General features: G+C 47.2%; 1 protein-coding gene across 3 annotated transcripts; it reads left to right on the forward strand.

Moving 5' to 3' along the window:
* Positions 1-6,309: 6,309 nt before the first annotated feature.
* LOC135251376 (AN1-type zinc finger protein 5-like) lies at positions 6,310-13,566 on the forward strand. 3 transcript variants are annotated; one of them, XM_064328759.1, is made up of 6 exons: positions 6,310-6,450; positions 7,585-7,796; positions 8,335-8,440; positions 8,859-8,989; positions 9,128-9,235; positions 10,268-13,566. In XM_064328759.1, the coding sequence occupies exons 2-6, from the start codon at positions 7,637-7,639 to the stop codon at positions 10,414-10,416; spliced, it is 654 nt and encodes a 217-aa protein (XP_064184829.1). In that variant the 5' UTR covers positions 6,310-6,450; positions 7,585-7,636; the 3' UTR covers positions 10,417-13,566. The 3 variants fall into 3 exon arrangements, with proteins under 3 accessions (XP_064184829.1, XP_064184826.1, XP_064184827.1); XM_064328756.1 differs by lacking the exon at positions 6,310-6,450 and adding an exon at positions 6,906-7,086; XM_064328757.1 differs by lacking the exon at positions 6,310-6,450 and adding an exon at positions 6,906-7,086 and having other exon boundaries at positions 7,585-7,787.
* The last annotated feature ends 4,601 nt before the right edge of the window (positions 13,567-18,167 follow it).

The following is an 18,167-nucleotide window of genomic DNA, read 5'->3' on the forward strand; positions in this document are numbered from 1 at the left end:
CTGTGGTAAAACTCGCTCACATTTATGAAGGGATTTTCCGGCACCTTCCATTGTGCGTCCTGTGGCCGGTTCCCCCATTGTCCCACAGGTGTGTTTTCATCCCCATTGTTTGCGATGAATGCCGGGAACTCTGGGAACTCTGTGGGAGCCCGCACCCCGAGCAGGTTCGAGCGCAGGGCGTGCGAAAGGGCGTGGCGGTCGCTCGATGATGTCACACACCTGCGCTTCTCATGGGGGTGGAACAGGGCGGCCTAAATTACCCCGGGTAAGGAGGGCGAGTGAAAGCGAGAGAATGAATGACAGAATTCTGGAACGGAATCCTGGAACTGGCATCGAGAAAAGCCCCCTATTTTGAGTTTTGTCAAGGGAGTCCGACCAATCAGGCTTTTTCTTTTTTTTTTCAGACCCACAATGTTGATTTGCAATGTCCAGCAGAAAAATCCACACACACATGCACACAAAGACACACACACACACACACACTCACGCACACACACGCACTCACGCGCACACACACACACACACACGTACACACACACGCACTCACGCACACACAAACACACACACACCCCACACACACATGCGCACACACACATGCACACACACACACAGCCACCTACTCAGCAGAACTGCCAGCATCCCATCTGAAACCCTTTCAGACTTCCGCTAATTGAGGTCTGGGTTCACACAGGGGCCACAGTTAGGGGGTAAGAAGCATTAAAATCCCTGCAGAATGAGCCTGTTAGCCGCTGGCTAGCTTGAGCTGGGCCTGCAGAAAATGCCTTTGAAAAGGAAAGAGCAGTTTCAGGTGTCTTTTTAAAAAAAAAATTTTAACGCTCATATGAAAAGACAGGAATGAGCGGTTGCCGCTGCTGCGCTGGTGACCCTAATTGTTATGAGCAGCGGCGTCGTGGCGATCGCATAATTCCGTCGCCGGGCCGCGCGCTTCGCGCGACAACGAGCGTCCTCCGCGATTGGTTGTCGGCATCGCCGGAGAAAATGAGATTACCTGTCCTTTCCACTTAGGAGGACGGCCCGGGTTGATTCGGCTGTCCTGGCCTTGTCACATCCGCGCGCGCATGACAATGTTAGACAGTGTGACAGTGTTAGGCAGATGGGGGGGGGGGGGGGTGGGGGATGCAGTGAGAGAGAGTGAGATAGAGAGAGCGAGAAATGAGTAATGACCAAATCTCTCTCTCTCTCTCTCTCTCGCACAACATCTGAACTGACCGCGACCGTTTGTGTACCGGGATAAAACGCCGAATGTTCCTTACCTGCCACAGGCAAGAAACACACAAAAAAAATTTTTATACAAATTTTTTTTTAACCTGGGAGGAGGGTATGGGGGGGGGTGGCGGGGGGGTGAGATGTATTATATTACATTACATTCCATTACAGGCATTTAGCAGACGCTCTTATCCAGAGCGACGTGCAACAAGTGCATTAGTTCAAGGTGCAGAGGTGCAGAAAAACACACTAGACTGTATTCCAGCTCACCACTGGAATAATAAAAGGCTTAAAATGGTGTCTTTGTCCTTTTTGGTTCCTTTTTTTTTTCTTCTTCTTTTTTTTCCCCCAGAAGATGATGCGTAATTCCTAGTCTCCGCGGAGGTAAACACGTAGATGACTGAAGCGCCGCACGCGCGCGGCCACATAAATGAAAACCCTAATGACTCAAATTTTAAGGTAATGGAAATATCTAATGAAAGACCGAGCCGCGGTGGAGCCAAGGCGATCGCCTGAAAATAAACGCAGATAATGCCTTAATGGATATCTGCTGGCGGAGTCGTTCTCCCCTACCTCTCTGCCTCTGAGAGGCCGCGAGCCCGTTTTCGCGCTTCGTCGATACGCGGCTCTGGGGCCTCGGTAATTGCCTAAACTGAAAATATCTCTTTGGGCCTTGTCAGATCTCTCCCAGCGTTCTAAATCCATTTTGTGCTTATGTGTAATTATAGACGGGCTTTTTATAACTGAGAGAGAGAGAGAGAGAGAGAGAGAGAGATAGTCTGTGAATATGCTTTTCTCCTCCAGTGCGTCTCTGAATAGCATGTCCTTCATTATATAATTAACACTGACGGCAGTGTGACACACGCACACTCAAATCAATGAGTCTAATCAAGTCGAAGGGAAAGTGGGCATTTATTTGTACGCAATGGGTGGGAAACGTGCGTTTTCTGGCTGATTATTAGTTTCAAACTCCAAACACGGGCGCCAGCGAGTGAAGGTGTCGCGCTCACGCAGGCACGCTTCAAGCATTTTTGAGCGAACACTTCCACCTCGAGGCGAAATGTACACATTGCAGTCCAGGACACCAAGGTTAACCTACACTTTCAAAAACAGCCATGGGATTTACACTTTGGACCTCGGTGTAGGGTCACATCCAAGAACGGCTTTTTAAATCATTATTATTTTCGTGCAGAGAGAAGAGTGCCCCCTTACTGGCATAATGTCAATATAGCTTCATGATGAGGAGCAGATATATTTTCATATATAAGTCCCATCTATTCACGTAATAACCAGCAATAAACTGCTCAGGAACTGCTCTTTTTTCAGTCCAGCCAGGGATTTTCATCCGGGCAAATCTTAGCCTATCTTACCTCACTTACACGAGTTTAAATCTTACGCCAATACCAGGGTACTGAATCAGAATGTGCCCTGGACGAGACTGGTGTGACCACTGGAGGGCGCCGTGGGCCGATGCGCTGGGGAGTTAGATGGGGTCAGGCTGCCTTCAAGATGAGATAAAATACCGTTGATGGGTTTAGAAACAAGAAACAGCGGCATATTGAACGTCCAGTTTTTGAGTGCCGTTACGGCGGCTGTGGATTGGACGAATTTCGAACTGTGATGGCACCGACTTTGATTTACGGCGACGGCGTTGGCATGGTTACCAAAATGGGAGCAAACACGCCTCAAAGGTGGAGCGTTCAAGGCAAACGTAGCAATCATGTTGCCATCTTGAATGCGCCCCAGGTGACGCACGGAGCCGTGCAAGAGCCAGGGGGGCTGCCGAATGGTGCCATTACAGATGCCAGCCAGCAGGGGGTAGCAGTGGCCAAGGCTGAACAACACCACGACAACGTCAGGGTAGATTAGGAAATTCCAGAATGTTTAATCTCCCTTTTAAAATAACAACCTTGCAGTTTGCCACTTTGATGAAATGCATAACTTTTGACACCTTCAACTAACACCCACTATCGGCTGCAATGCTGTCGCCATTTGAATCACCAGTGGATGTACGTTTGTCTAAATTCTGCCAGTTCATTCGCTCGCTCGCGGGCGCGCGCCTCAGTCGGACCGGTGTTTTTCTCGGCCTCTCCACCTCGCCCGAAGGGCGAAGATCGTGATGCAACAAGGTGGCCGCGTTCCCGGGACAACGGCGAGGCGCAACGGTTCGAGAGCTTCTCTTTTGTAAATCGAAGGGTACAGGTTTGATTTGCTGGCGGGGCGGCGACAGTTATTTTTCCCCCTTGATCAAAGCTCCTTAAACTGCTTCAGTACAGATATACGCCTGCGTACAGGGAAAATGTGCCTCTTCGGCAAGATTCTCTGAACATGAACATCTGGTAGATGAAAAATATTCCCCATTAAATTGTCTTTATCTTGCTGTCAACTCATGCAAAATAAATGCAAAGGCTTGCACCCAACCTCTCCTCCACCCCCCACCCCCCAACCCCACCCCCACAATCTGCTTCATACAGTTTGGTAAGTTCAGCAATAATCAAAATAAATTTGTTTCAAAAGGTACAGCTGAACTTATTTGCAAGTCAAAGATGAGTTAAAATGTTGATTTGAGACAGGGTTTGTTCAACTGGCAGGATGTTCTCTTAGTTTCCAGATCTTTTGTACAGGAACTTCTTCACCCTGAATGGTTGGCTGTGTTTTGCACTCCTGGTCAGGAGGTGCGCCTTTCAGTCTCGTTTCTGTTTTGACCCCCTGAACCCTTCAAGGTGTAAGATCACAAATATGTGATTGGAACGTTCTTAACTGAACATTCTAAAGCTGATGTGACAATCACTAGTGGTAATTGTAAGCAACAGAGTTCTAGAACGCTGACTTGGAGTTTAGTTTTTTTTTTTTTTTTTTTTTTTAAACAAAACTTCAAAAACACCTACTCTTCAGAGGGTTAAAATTGTAGCCTACGTGTAGCATTTTGGTGCTCTTGAAAATGCCTGAGGCCATTGTGGTTATTACCTCACCTATTAAATTATCTCTGTCCTGGCCAATTGTGCCTTTCCCAGGCAATTTTGTCGCCAAACCTTTCCAACCTGTCAGAACAAATTAACCCATTATGACAAAAGCTCATTTTTAACAATGGGAAAAACCTAAGGCACAGAACACATGATCTACAATGCTGCAAAAGATTTCTATTCTCCTGATTGGCTCACAAAGGCACTAGGCTTTTTTTGCATGGGTGGTGGTGGTGGTGGGGGGGGGGGTTGCAGAGATAATAAAGGCCTTGCACAAGACAGAGACAATAACCAAATATTCAGCTAATCTATTGTCTCTTACCTGCATGTCAGGAGACTACATCGTTCCGCGTGGTCCAATAGCATTCATCCGCTCTTAGAATGGGGGGGGGGCGCACGATCCTGCCAGAAGATCATGACAATACCCACAGTGAATTATGAGGGGGACAACCTTGGCGTACAATTTGTTTTTTAAAGCACCGCTCTAACCAAAGTTGCAGGATTAAAAAAGGTCACTTTCATAATTACATTACTGCCATTTAGCAGACTTACACAAGAGCGACTTGCACAACTTGTTACACAGCAATTACATTGCATCCATTTATACAGCTGGATGTATAGCTACTGAAGCATTACAGATTAAGTACCTTGCCCAAGGGCACAACGGCAGTGTCCTACCTGGGAATTGAACCTGTGACCTTTGGGTTACAAGCCCAGCTCCTTACCCATTATACTACACTGGCGCCCACACGTGAAATGTAGCGATGGCTCTCTGGCCTTGGTCAGTTAAGGAGGGGAAGAAGACATGGCTTCCCAGGCAAGGTTCTAACCGGTGGAAAATTAAGACGGAAGAGGAGGTTGCAGCATGCTCTGTACACCCCTGACACACACACACACACACACACACACTCATTCATGTGAGTGTTGAAGTGAAAAAGCCAAAAATCTCTCAGCACTCAGTCCTCCATTTTGTTTTTGTTTTGTTTTGGATTTCACATTCCTGAAGCGTTTCTTGTTGAAACCACTCGCAATAGTGTAAGTGCACTGTAGCTCGATAATTTCACTGTAGCAGTGATAATTTCACTGTAGCTTGATAATTTCACTGTAGCACTGATAATTTCACTGCAGCCTGATAATTTCACTGTAGCAGTGATAATGTCACTGTAGCTCCATAATTTCACTGTAGCACTCATAATTTCACTGTAGCACTCATAATTTCACTGTAGCACTCATAATTTTACTGTAGTTCCTTAATTTCACTGTAGCACGATAATTTCACTGTAGCTCCATAATTTCACTGTAGCACGATAATTTCACTGTAGCTCCATAATTTCACTGTAGCACTGATAATTTCACTGTAGCTTACATACAGCAACAAGTTAAGTGATGAACTAAGGTCTAAGGTCAACTCTTCCTGTGGACAATAAAGCTAAATGCAATTTTTACAGGTCCAGGATAAAATTATTCAACTTTTACATTTTATCGTTAAGAGTATCATTTTATCAACCAAATTACAAATAATTCTTGATAAACTGTGGATTCCTGAAACTGGTAGCTCTATTTACCAGATCACAGTGACCAAGATCGTACACAGCTTTTTGAACAACAAACTGTACATTTTAGTAATGATTTGTAGGCTGTATCTTATAGTAAACGACAATTACTATTCTATAAAAACATGCATCAATTTATTCATCATATAATTTATGGAACAAGATGCAATGCCAAAACAACAAAATCGCTTTTATGTTCTTCTTATCACTTTTAGAAGTGTTCTTAATGAACAGTTTTTCAAACCGCAGTCGTAAAGTCAATTTCATTTTACAACTATCATTAGACATAACGAGGCTACATTCAGTGCAACATTGTAGCTCATTTTCACCTTTGTAATCAATGTCAGCAGTGGTGAATTTTATGACTATGACCTTTCTTTGTGAATGCAAAACATCGCTAATACAAAGGGTTCTCGTTTGAGCATAACAAAAGAGGGGGGAAAAGATTTGGAACATGTAGAAAAAAATGTAAGATGCAAAAAGATATGTCGCGATATAGGCTGCTTACCTTCTACAAAAATGCAAGCAAAAAGCTGAATATGTTGCAATAAAGAATGGATTGTTGCTTTACAGTGACGTCACAGTAGTCGTTTAGAATGACGAGACTCGAGATTTAGTGGCGAGGAGGCCGCGAGCGCAGGATTGTTTACTTATTATTTTCCCTGAATATTAAGTTTGCTGACGTTCTTCGGTGATTCCTAGCACAGGTAAGGTGCACCGAAATCGGAATTCGAGTGGCTTTCAACTTAGTCGGACAGGTGAGGGACAAATATAAGCCTATAGTTGCGGAGCCTGTTGTCACCACCGCCATAGCCAGTCAATCGCCGCAAATTGTACCGGTAAAACTAGCTAGCTAGCTAACTGTAACATCATTATTAGCATTGATTGAGGTAACTAGCGTACTGCAAAGTCACTAGTCTACCTTGATAAAATATTCGAACGTGTTCCGTTTGACAGTTTAGGACATTCTCACCTTGTTGTTGCTGATAACTTTGTATTTCGTTAAATCGTATAACGCTACTCACTTTGTTTATAGCAATCGTTAGCGGAGGTGTGACTGTGAATTATGGGTTAGGTGGCTAGTCCCCAATAACATAACATTTTGAACAAACTAGATGGCCGTCTTGCAAGTTGATAGGAGCCAAGTAAATATTTATGGAACTTGATTATGCAGGTGGACACTCGCCGGGAAAGGTATTTTTAGGATTAGCTTGCTTGTTTGGGAAGGCAACTTTAGTGAAACGTAACGTTAGTTACACATTGTAGTCTACCAGTTAGCCAGGTTGCTTCTGTCCGTTTGCTCCTAAGCCATAGATGAAAGGAAATACTTTCACACTCTCAAGGTATGTATCATTTTGCGTAGGCCGCAAAAAGCCTCGTACTCGAGTACTGGCATTTGGACCCAGTCCAAGGTTGTGTTTTTGGGCTGCTAAGACCCGCCCCCTCGCTTGTGAAGGTCTTCTGCTATAGGCAAATAGTCACGTGAAGGGGCGCTGCGATTGGACAGGCAGTTGCGGAGTAAAATATAGCGCTGTTGCTGATTAAGCGCAGAATTTGGTGATTTGAGGGAGGGGGAAAAAAGGGAAAAAAAAACACCAGCAGATCCTGGTCAAATGAGTGCTCTGTTTTCCCAACACCGCCCTGAACCGTGTGATCAAGTTAGGAAAACATGATTGGTGTGATGTCTAGAATGTGTTATTTCATGAGCATGCTGGGCTCCAGTCTTTCGGGTAACATGGATATCACTCCGGTACTTTACCTCAGAGGTCATTCTACCTGCATGCATGTGCTCAGCAACAAGTCCCATGTTCGCAGACTGACCTGTGAACTCCCGTTTCCAGGACGACCCTCCCCTGTCCCCTCCCCACCCACCCCCCCTTTTTGTCAGAGAGCATGGCTCAGGAGACCAATCGGACGCAGGTGCCAATGCTTTGCACCCTGGGCTGCGGTTTCTACGGCAACCCCCGCACAAATGGCATGTGCTCCGTCTGCTACAAGGAGCACTTGCAGAGGCAGCAGGGGGGGGGCCACACCACCTCCCCAGGTGAGAGAGGTAAGACGGGGGCGGTAGAGGGGTCATTTTGGGGAATGGGTGTGAGTGGGTGGACTACAGGAGAAGGGGGATGCACCTTGTTCCCCTTGAGCTTGCTGTGGTATTGATGCTGTCCCTGTGACATGATACTGTCAAACACACTTTATTGGCACGTTGTTGAAAAGCCAGATGACATCAGTCCACCTATGATGTCACAATTGAATTATTTGATTGACGTGTCACAATAGTGCACACTTGGTCATTGGTCTCCTCTATATGCTATTGTTTTTGATGTCTGGAATCATAAAATGGTGGCTCACACCACTGTTTTTTTTTTTTTTTTACAAGTTTTGAACTCGGTGCTCTCAGAAGGTCTGGTGACAGAAACATTCACGCCGTTCAGTGTGTGGCAATAAACAAAATTTGAATCCTGAAAGAACATAGCATGTGGGAGCTTTCTTTGCATTTCAGCAACCTGGCATAGCTACTGTGTGACAGCCTCAGGTCTGCACAGACCCTTCTGTGGAGCCACATAACCTCGTCTGTGCTTGTCCTCTAGCTGCTGCAGCCCTGGCGGGATCCCCTGGAGAAGCTCCTGTCGCCGTGGAAACGACCCCTGAACCCAGCACAGATGGTCTGGCCCAGACAGAAGAGAGCAAGTCCAGGTTCGAGTGTGTGTGTGTGTGTGTTTATGAGAGAGAGAGAGTACTGGGGGGAGCTCTGTCTGATCTGTTTGACACAGTCAACAGTCAGCAAGGACGACACAAGGCCAATGTCAACATGACATGGGAATGGAATCTCTTACTGCTCACAGGCACTTGTGTTGCTTTTTGGAGGGGGGGGCGGGGGGCGGGTTTTCTTTTTGTATAGCTGTGGATAGTTAGACCCACCATTGGGACATTGCTAAATTATGCTGGCCTCCCCCCCGCCCCCCCAAACCAACAACAGTCTCTGCCGCCAAACCTGAGTCTGATTAGTTAAGGTAGATCCATGCCTGTCTGCTATTGGTTCTCGTACCTCCACGCTTGTCTGTGATTGGCTCTCGTACCTCCGCGCTTATCTGTGATTGGTCGTGCGCTGCAGCTCCCCCAGCCCGGTCACCCAGCAGATGACGGCCATGAGCATCTCCCAGGACAGCGGGCCAGTCGACTCGGACCAGGCCGAAGCGGACGAGGAAGAGGAGGATGAGGACGAAGGGCCTTCCAAACCGTCGGGTGAGTGAGGAGCACGGGTGCGCGCTCACACTTGAGACGCCCGACGAATGGACACGTCCGTAAGAACCTAGCACCGCAGTCGTTTTGGCAGCGAGGCGCGCTGGTGTAAGGCGACGTACGATTGGCCCGTTTCCGCAGGCGAGACCGCAGAGGCAGCGGAGGCCGTTTCCGACGGCGACCAGACCCCCGACAAAAACAAGAAGAAGAACCGCTGCTTCTCCTGCCGGAAGAAAGTGGGCCTCACAGGTGAGCCGCAGACGCCTCACACGCCACTTACATTGGGATGGCAGGTCAGGTATGCCATCCCGCCAAGTTACGCCTTGGCGGGGGCATGCCCCATTACAGCTAGCCTACAGGCAGGCAGGGCTGCAGCCTTCACACTGCCCTTCGCCTGGCTGTGGCAGGGGTACGCTGCGTGTTTCGGCTGGGCGTGGTATTTCACACAGTAGCGCTGCACCGAGCCGGCCCATCGCCTCCGACTGCCACCAAGGCACAGCTGGGGGAGGGGGCGGAGTCTGCTGTCGACTGCTGTAGTCCTGCCTGTGCGCTCCTGCTAGTGAGAGGCCTGCTACCCTGCAAGGCCCTGTGTGTGTTCCCAGAACACCCTGACGGACAGTGATGTCTGGCAGCAGTGTGTATGCGCCCTAACCCTTAACCCTTAACCCCTAACCCTGGGCTTTGCTGTGCTGATCAGCTAGTCAGATGTTTCCTTATTCTCCTAAGACCCAGCAGAAAATAAAAGTTTTAAGTATTTATTTATTTTTTGAATAATGAAGGTTTTTTTGGATGACAAATACGTGGCGCAGTGAAATATTTTTTTAAAACGTTTATTTTATTTTTCATCGAGTGGCCCCTGCAAGTGTAGGTTTCAGCATAGCAGCAGAATGTGTGGTTGTTGAGATTAGGACCAGAGGCTGCCCCCTGCTGGCCACAGAGATGAATTGCCCGGGTCTCGGGAAGGTTAATGCTGGGGCCGTAACCCTGGGGGGCACAGCCCCGGTCCTGGGGGGCACAGCCCCGGCCCAGTCCTGGGGGGCCGTGTCCATGCTGGTTTTTGTTCCAACCAATTACCTTTTAGTTTTAGTTTTTTGTCAGCTCGGCTGGGTAACTCCTGGACTTGAGCACAGTGAACTCTTTATGATACGCCTGCAGTGTGCAGCTGTAGCTGGCGCTTGTGCAATTTCCAGGTCAAGATATGGTTGCGCTAACTAAATAATTAAGAAGAGAAGTTGGCCCCCTTGTTGTGCACCCCTGCCGTTACCCCGATGTGCTTTCCAGGGTTCGACTGTCGCTGCGGCAACCTGTTCTGCGCCGTCCACCGCTACTCGGACAAGCACGACTGCCCCTTCGACTACCGGGGGGCGGCCGCCGCCCGCCTGCGCAAGGAGAACCCCATCGTGGTCGCCGAGAAGATCCAGAAGCTGTGAGGAGGAGGAGCGCGCCATGGCAACGGCGACCGCGGAAATCCGGAAGAAAAAAAACAAAACAAAACAAAAAAAAAAAGACCCCCCCAAAACAACGGAGAGAAGAAGAAAACGAGGGTGAATCCCAGACAGAGAGGAGGAGGCGGCAGCGCTGGGAATGACCATGCCAGACAACCACACCTTTTTTTTTTTCTTTCTTTTTTCCCCAGGTTTTTTTTTTCTTCTCTCTTTTCACCGCTCCTGACCGCTCAAGGCATAGAGGATTTTGGGAGAGCTGTGAGGGGGACGTCCTCTCTGCACCACCCGCCCCCCCTCCCCTCTCGAGCACCTGTCTGAGTGAGTGACTGGGTTAACAGTGTGTCAGCAGTGTGCTTAAGAGGGACGGGGGGAAGGGCCTCTGATTGGTGGATATATCAGCTGCGTTCAGGCGCCGCCATTTTGTTTTTCGAAATTTTATTTGATCTTATTTTATTTTTTGTTTTAATTATATATACTCTGCATCTGGGGAGGTTTTATTTTGTGTACGCCCCCTCTCAGCAGTAGATAGTGAGGCTGGTGGGGGAGTGGTGGGGGGGGGGGCTGGATGGGGAGGGGAGGGGCCTGGGTGGGAAGGGGGAGGGGCCTGTAGAGGGGGGTGGGGTTGAACAGAGAACAGGACTCTGATGTTTTGCACCAAGGGGTTAGTGATGTCCTCTAGTGTGTATATCCTCATGGACACGAATCATTTTCAACATGCAGTACTCTCAAGGTCATCCTCTTGGGGGGGGGGGGGAGAAACGAAAAGAAACTTTTTTTTTTTTTTTGCCCTCTGACATTTTATGATTTTTTTTTGTTTCATTTAAAAGGACCGACATCATTGTCAGAAGTGCAAGAAAATTTCAAAAACTCCCAGTTTTCCACATAAAAAAAAGAAAAGAAGAAAACGAAACAAGGTTTTACTTTGGTATTTTATCGTACTAATGCTGGGATGCATGTTTAGTATTTTTGCAGAGGGGAGTTGAACTTTGAGCTAAGCGTGATTGAGTTCTGTGTGTGTTTTTGTTTTTTTTTCTCTCTCTCTTTCTTTCTGTTCTGAGCGTATGATACCAGAAGGTCTATATTAATATATTGTAGTTAGCTTGGATTGTGTGATTGCATTCTATTTATTTTATTATTATTATTATTATTATTATTATTATTATTTTAAAAAAAGATAATTTCCTGTTTGGTTGGATTGTGCTGGAGAGGACAGGGCTGTATGTGTGAGCAGACCTGTTAGATTTCTCTCTTGACCTTTCAGTTATTCTTTATGCATCTTCTTTAATAATGTAACCAATTTTTTTTTGGGGGGGGGGGGGTGGTGGGGGGAAATACACATACGTGGAGTGGAGTCCTGTTGATATGCGTGGGCGAGGACACGATGAACACATCCGCGAAAACGCCCCGTTGTTCACGGTGTCAGAGTCCAAGCACAGCTCATTCAGTTTCAGATATCAGTTATGCAGCACAAAAAGCAATCGAAATAAAGGTGCAAAAAAAAAGAAAAAAAAGGGGAAGTGTGCAGTGCGTAGCACAAACGAGTCATTTTATTCGTAGCGGTTAAAGCCGGAGAGGCCGGGGAATTGTAGGTTTAAAACAGGGAAAATGGAGCGTTATGTACATTGTACAAACAAACAAAAAAAAAAGTGACCGTAGAAAAAAAAAACAAAAGGGGGGTGGCCCTGTGTAAAGTAGACGAGTTCTTGGGTGCTCATGGGAAGCGGAGCATTCAGACACCGCCCGACTCAGAACCGCGTGCTTGTGCGTACAGCGGCGCCCCCCAGTGGAGGGACCGATCCACCGCGTTTCTGCTGTTTAAAGAGCCGTCTCTTCCGGCTCGGCACCGGCTGTGTACTCACGCGTCTGCTGCCCGCCTCGAGTTCAAACCCAACGGGCCGGACCCGACCTGCTCGGATTTCGCTGGAGCGCGGAAAAAAACCAGCAGGTCCGATTTACCGGAGGCCAAATCTCCCAAGACTCCCGTTTTACACTTTAAACAGCGAGGACTGCTCCAAGCCCCGATTAACAAGGCTCTGCTGCTTTTGTACCGTTAATGCCGCAGGACCTTCGGTCCGTTGAATTTTTAAGGTGCACACCTGCAGCCTTTTCCAGATCAACGGGAAGAAAGCATTGAAGCGGGGCCCGCCCCCCAAACCCTGTTCCTGGAGCTCTGCCGCCCTGTAGGCTTCCAGTTCATCCCTAGTTTGGCACGCCTGATTCTACTGATTGGCAGCTCGATGAGATCTCTAGCTGCCGAGTGAGGGGGTGGCTCTGTTAGGGTTGGAGTGAAAGCTTACGGGATGGTGGAGCTGCAGGAACAGGGTTTGGGCAGCGTATATAAACGTGTCCTCTGTCCCCTCTCGGAGTAACATGCAGTACCTGTGTAAATGGGACCCAGGTGAGAAGGGTCAAAGGTCGTCTTGGGCTACAGTGAGGAGCGTGTTCCTGCAGGAGACAGAACCGGGCCTCACATTGTACAGAACAGTCCTAGGGACGTGGTCCGGCGCTAGGACCAGAGTCCGGTTCTGGGCTCTCCTCTGGTAGTCAACGGAACTGATCGCACGGCCCAGTTTTGTTTGGTTTTTGCAGATTTTTTTTTGGGTGTGGAGCGCAGTTTATGACGTGCATAAAGGTAAGCAACCATCGCCATAGTAACATCGTATTTCAGCAATAGCTCCCTGGTCCTGTAATGGCACATTTTTGGTTAATACAGATGAAAGAAAAAGGAAAAAAAAAAAAATGTATAAGAAATGTTTGCTTGTGTATATTTATAGTGCAGTTGACTAAATAAAGGCACCATTATGGCATCGCATGGGGTCTGTTAGTCCGTAAGTCTTGTGAGAGAGAGGCCTCTGCAGACTGTCCACGCCGGTGTTGAACGCAGCGACCTGAGCCCCTACTCCCGTCCCATTGGACGAACCAGCCAGCAACTGACAGGCCAGCGAATCGCGTGGGGCTACGATGGGTGCTCAAGTCCCGCCTCCGGACAGAAGCAGCCCTGCGGCGCGCGCTAAGGTGCCAGGTGTGCGCCCACCTGGTTGGAGAGAGCGTCACGGGGCATTCTGGGATTCCTTCACCAGCCAGGTGCTCTTGATTGCCACCGCTCCCATATTTGAAGTTATTTTTTTCCCTTTTTTTTTTTTAAAAAAGAAAAAAAAAGGAACCATACCAAGGACTGTGCGGTACGTGCCGAGAGAGACGGGTCATGTGATCTTTTTGCCCGCGCGAAGATGGCGACTTCTGGAGGCGGCTAAATATATCCCTGCGAGCCCAAAGGGGTAATTTTGAAGGACACTTGAAGGATGGGGGGGGGGGAGGGGGGAGCAGGGTCGCCCCTATCCGGGTCGCGGGACGTGTTAAACGGGACGGTGCTTTCCAACCAGGATCCGTTCGGCACCCCCTTTGGTTCCTTCCAGTATTTCAGACTCCTAAGATTTTAACTGCTTCCTAAAGCATTACTGTGTGGGGTGTTTTTCTCACCACATCTTCAGTGTTCATCTTATCACAACGGGGTATTTTTTAGTTTTTTTGTTTGTTTTTTTTTTTACACCTCGATTTCTTGCATTTTGGGCTACTTCCACCGCTCAGTGTCTCTGCTGAAAGTGCTGTATGGTTAAGACTGAACTGAACTTTCATATCTGGAACTGAAAGCCACCCCACGGACTACCTGTGACCCAGCTCTCTCCACACACGCTCACCTGTGGGCAGTGGCTCATCTGGGGCCCGCTCACGCCGCCCAGCCTGTGAAGAGCACTGCATTTCTCCGAATTTAACCTGAGAAGACGGTGTTGTTGGCTGTTGGTGTCTACCTGCAAAAAACCTGACTCTGCTGGCACTGGCAGTCCTTCAAAGAGAGACTAAATATTTAGGGTCCCCCCCCCCGTCCCTCCTCCCTTTCTTTTAAACCTAAGGATTGTATGAAGCGTATGCATAAAAACAATAAACAGCCAAAGTTTATTTTAAATTTAAAGTGGGCCTTTTGTATTTTTATTTTATTCACAGTATGTTTGTATTTATCTGAGTCGCTGCAGCCTCAGATATCAGATAGCCACAGAAGATAAGTAAGAATATTCTTCTACGCCACCCATTCATGGTCGGCTGTTTGTCAAGTTTTCAAACTGTTGTGCCTTCTCTGCTCAGTGAGTCTGCATTAGTTCAGTTTAGTTTAGTTTATTTTGACAAAATTAAAACGCACGTATCAAAAGACTTGCACGTGAAGAAATTGTCAAGGATAACACGAGAAATGGGCTTATTTCCATCGTGGTCCTTCATGTTCCATCAGCCATAGCAAGATAATATCAGGTCCTGCATGCCTCTGTTTTAGCCAATTGCACTAGGCCAGCGATAACCAGCCCTGTGCCTGGAGATATACCATCCTGTAGGTCTTCTTTTCAACCGTACTTTAGCACACCTGACTCCACTGCTCAGCAGCTTACTGAGATCTCTGGCTGTTGAATGGGGTATACTTTGCTGGGGTTGGGGTGAAAACCTACAGGATGGTAGATCTCCGGGAACAGGGTTGGTTGCCGCTGCAATAGACTAACTATAACTCTGGCCTAACCAGCACAGAGATAGATTTTATTTGCAAGGAGCATACATTTAAAAAAGTACAGTACAATTGTCCCTATGGCAGAAACTAAGAGATGTATAGAAACTGAGCTGTTACAGAAGACTCGTGGCAGGGTCAAGCAGAGCTCTGCTTATCATTGGAGGGTTTTTCAGGACCGTCTCTCTTCCGTCCTTCTCTGGTCTCCGGGGTTCCAATCGCGCGACAGGAAATGAATTCCCACCGGAGCGGAATGTCAGTCAACCGCGATGTCTGCCAACGAAATGAGCTCTTTCGCGTAATTAACACGGACTTGAAAAACCAACTCTGGCCTTTTTTATTTTTAGATTTTAATCTCTTGGAAAATTTTCAGCTAACTGCAGACGGCTGACTCGCGGCAGTTTATGCCCCGGTTGTAGAGTTTTCTCCAGGAGGGGGCAGTCTTGTAGCAATCTAAGCAGCCAGTTACAAATCCAGGCTGTTTGTGCTTTTTTTTTTTTTTCCAGTGCAGTGACTAACTGGATCCTTTACATGAAGAAATTAAGGTTATTTATATTCATTAAAAGAGGTTGGTGCATCATGTCTTAAGAGAAAAGTTCTCCAGAAGTGTAATTAAATTCAGCACCCCCCCTCCCCATTATATACATTTGCAGCAAATATTATAGTTATTGCATTTAACATTCAAATATTTCTAACTTTCTTTATATGGAAAATAACTTGATGTCTGTATGCCTTACACTATTATAATGGTAAGAAAAAGACCGTTGTACATGAAAAATAACGGCTCGTTTGGGGGAAGCATTCATTGCGTATGCATGAAGGGAGTGGGGATGACACATAGGCTCCATTCATTACGTTGGTGTCAGATTTCGTCTTACTTAAGTCCGGTAAGCATGGCCTTTTGTTGAGCTAGACATTGATTTTACAGTGAAAAAATACTCAATGCAATCGTAATGAATGAAGTTTGGGGAGAGCGAGCTAATCGCGCAATTAATTAAAATCCCAAACGGATTTCACGTTTAAAAGCATACGCTTTGAGGGCGTACACCAACGTCTGCGAACATTCCGCGAGGTACAAAGTGTTCTCAGTCAGAAGTCAATCGATAAATTCGGATTTCCCCTTTTTCCATTTGCCAGTGTGTTACTATGGCGACGAAGCCGCATGATGGCGCCACTTTGTGTCTCCGGTCGCTCATAGAAACGTCAGGGACACGCGGCTCCTCCACTTCCCGCCTCCCTCAGATCGTGTATTAGACGGTGAATGAACAAGTTCTCATCCTGCTGCAGGCACGGGCTCTGATTATCCAATATCCATATACTCATGATACAGAAGTGAATAGTTCAATTAACGTTAAAGGGGAACCAAAATGGCCAATACAGTTTAAATGCAAAAACGTCGACAGACGTGCAGATACTCAAATATGACCAAAAACATAAATCAGAGCATACACAGTAAATATGTCCAGTATTAATTCAACTCTTAACTTTAGTGTGTAGTAAACTGCACACAGATCCAAGGCAGTCAATAACCCTGCAACCCCAGTTACTTCCTCATAGCACATGTGCTGCTCATGTGAAAAGCTGTTGCCAGGAAGTAGCTTTAAAAAAAAAAAAAAATCAACCACACTGTTCTCAGATGTTTTACAAGCTGAGAGAATCAACCTTTGGTAGTGGGAGCTACACCATTTGCGCATGCACTTAAATCAGTGGTTCCCAACCCTGTTCCTGGAGATCTACCGTCCTGTAGGTTTTCACTCCAGCCCTAACAAAGCCACACCTCATTCAACAGCTAGAGATCATGTTGAGCTACTGATTCATAGAATCAGGTGTACAAAATTAGGGTTGAAATGAAAACTTATAGGATGGTACTCCAGGAAAAGTATGGCCAACCACTAACTTAAATAGTGCAGGACAGTATGCTTTCAGACGAAAAGGCAGAAACCTTAATCTCTCACGCAACTGAAACTACCAACTAATTTTTCAGTATTTTCCGATTTTTCAACATTGAAAGCTAATTGTAAAACAGCTAAATCATTTCAGTCCATTAACGGCTTGTGCACTAGAGATGGGAAATTGCACACTTTGATATCAGACAGCGATACAAAATGGGCGAGGGAAATTGAAATTTCTCTTCTATGAAACTGGTTACTTGTCTTCCAGCGCCATTAAATGTCAATCTGGAAGCTGAAGAACAAAATGGCCCCTTTCAACGTGAACTGCACCCCTTAAAATGTACACATGTTTCTGAGTTCAGTCAGAGCTGAAAGCCGGCGGTGTGATTTTAGCAAGCTCGGGCTGCAGGCTACTGTCTGCACTCAGGCAGAACAACAGAAGCTTCCGGAAATTCAGATGTGGAGCTCTGACGTTCACCGTGTATCACTGTGGGAAGATGAGATTAATGATGGGATTGATTATTCGGGCAGATGACTGCATTGTGCAGGTGTAGGAGTCTCTCTTCCTCACTGGTATTTATATTCAGACAAGCATTTATACATATGGGGGGAGGGGGGGTGGTGGCTATTTTCGAGTCCCAGCAATGCTCTTGTGACGTTGCTTAGATGCCAGAAACGTTCCCATGACATCGAGGCAACGCTGTGAGAATGTCCTGCGTCGGTGGCGCCCAGGAAATTATTTAATTTGATCTTATGAAACGAGAGAGTGCAAGAGACCTATTCCTCTCTGGAGTCCTTTTAGCATTAGCACAGCTGAATAGGCCTCGGCACAGCCAAATCACGTGACCCAGTCACATGACCCTGCTGTTCCAGGTTGTGCAATGGTCATGGCGCCAACCATGAAGCAACCTCAATGGAATCGTGAGGAAGTCATTCAACGCAATACATCGTGAACACAGGCTAAAATGTGCAATGTTCTCAGGGTGTCGGGGGAACAGTCATGTCGTGACATGACTGTCATGTCACGACCCAACAGTCAAACGGGAACGGGGCCAAACTCTTTCGCAGTATTCCTCGAACGCTCGGTGCGACGTCCCCGATCCCAGAAGTAGCTGGACAGGCTCATCATGTTTCAGGGTCTGCCTCATTCCTCCACTGCTAGCACCTGCTACTTGTGTGGTGTGTACCCGAGCATGATGTGCCTGGGGAAGGGGGGGGGGGGGTACTGCCAAGGAGATGCAGGGAGGGGTCAGGGGGGTGTTCACTTCAGCACGGCAGGAGTCTGGAGGGTGACCTGT

Source organism: Anguilla rostrata, chromosome 3 (genome assembly GCF_018555375.3).
Source record: "Anguilla rostrata isolate EN2019 chromosome 3, ASM1855537v3, whole genome shotgun sequence".
Classification (NCBI taxonomy): Eukaryota; Metazoa; Chordata; class Actinopteri; order Anguilliformes; family Anguillidae; genus Anguilla; species Anguilla rostrata.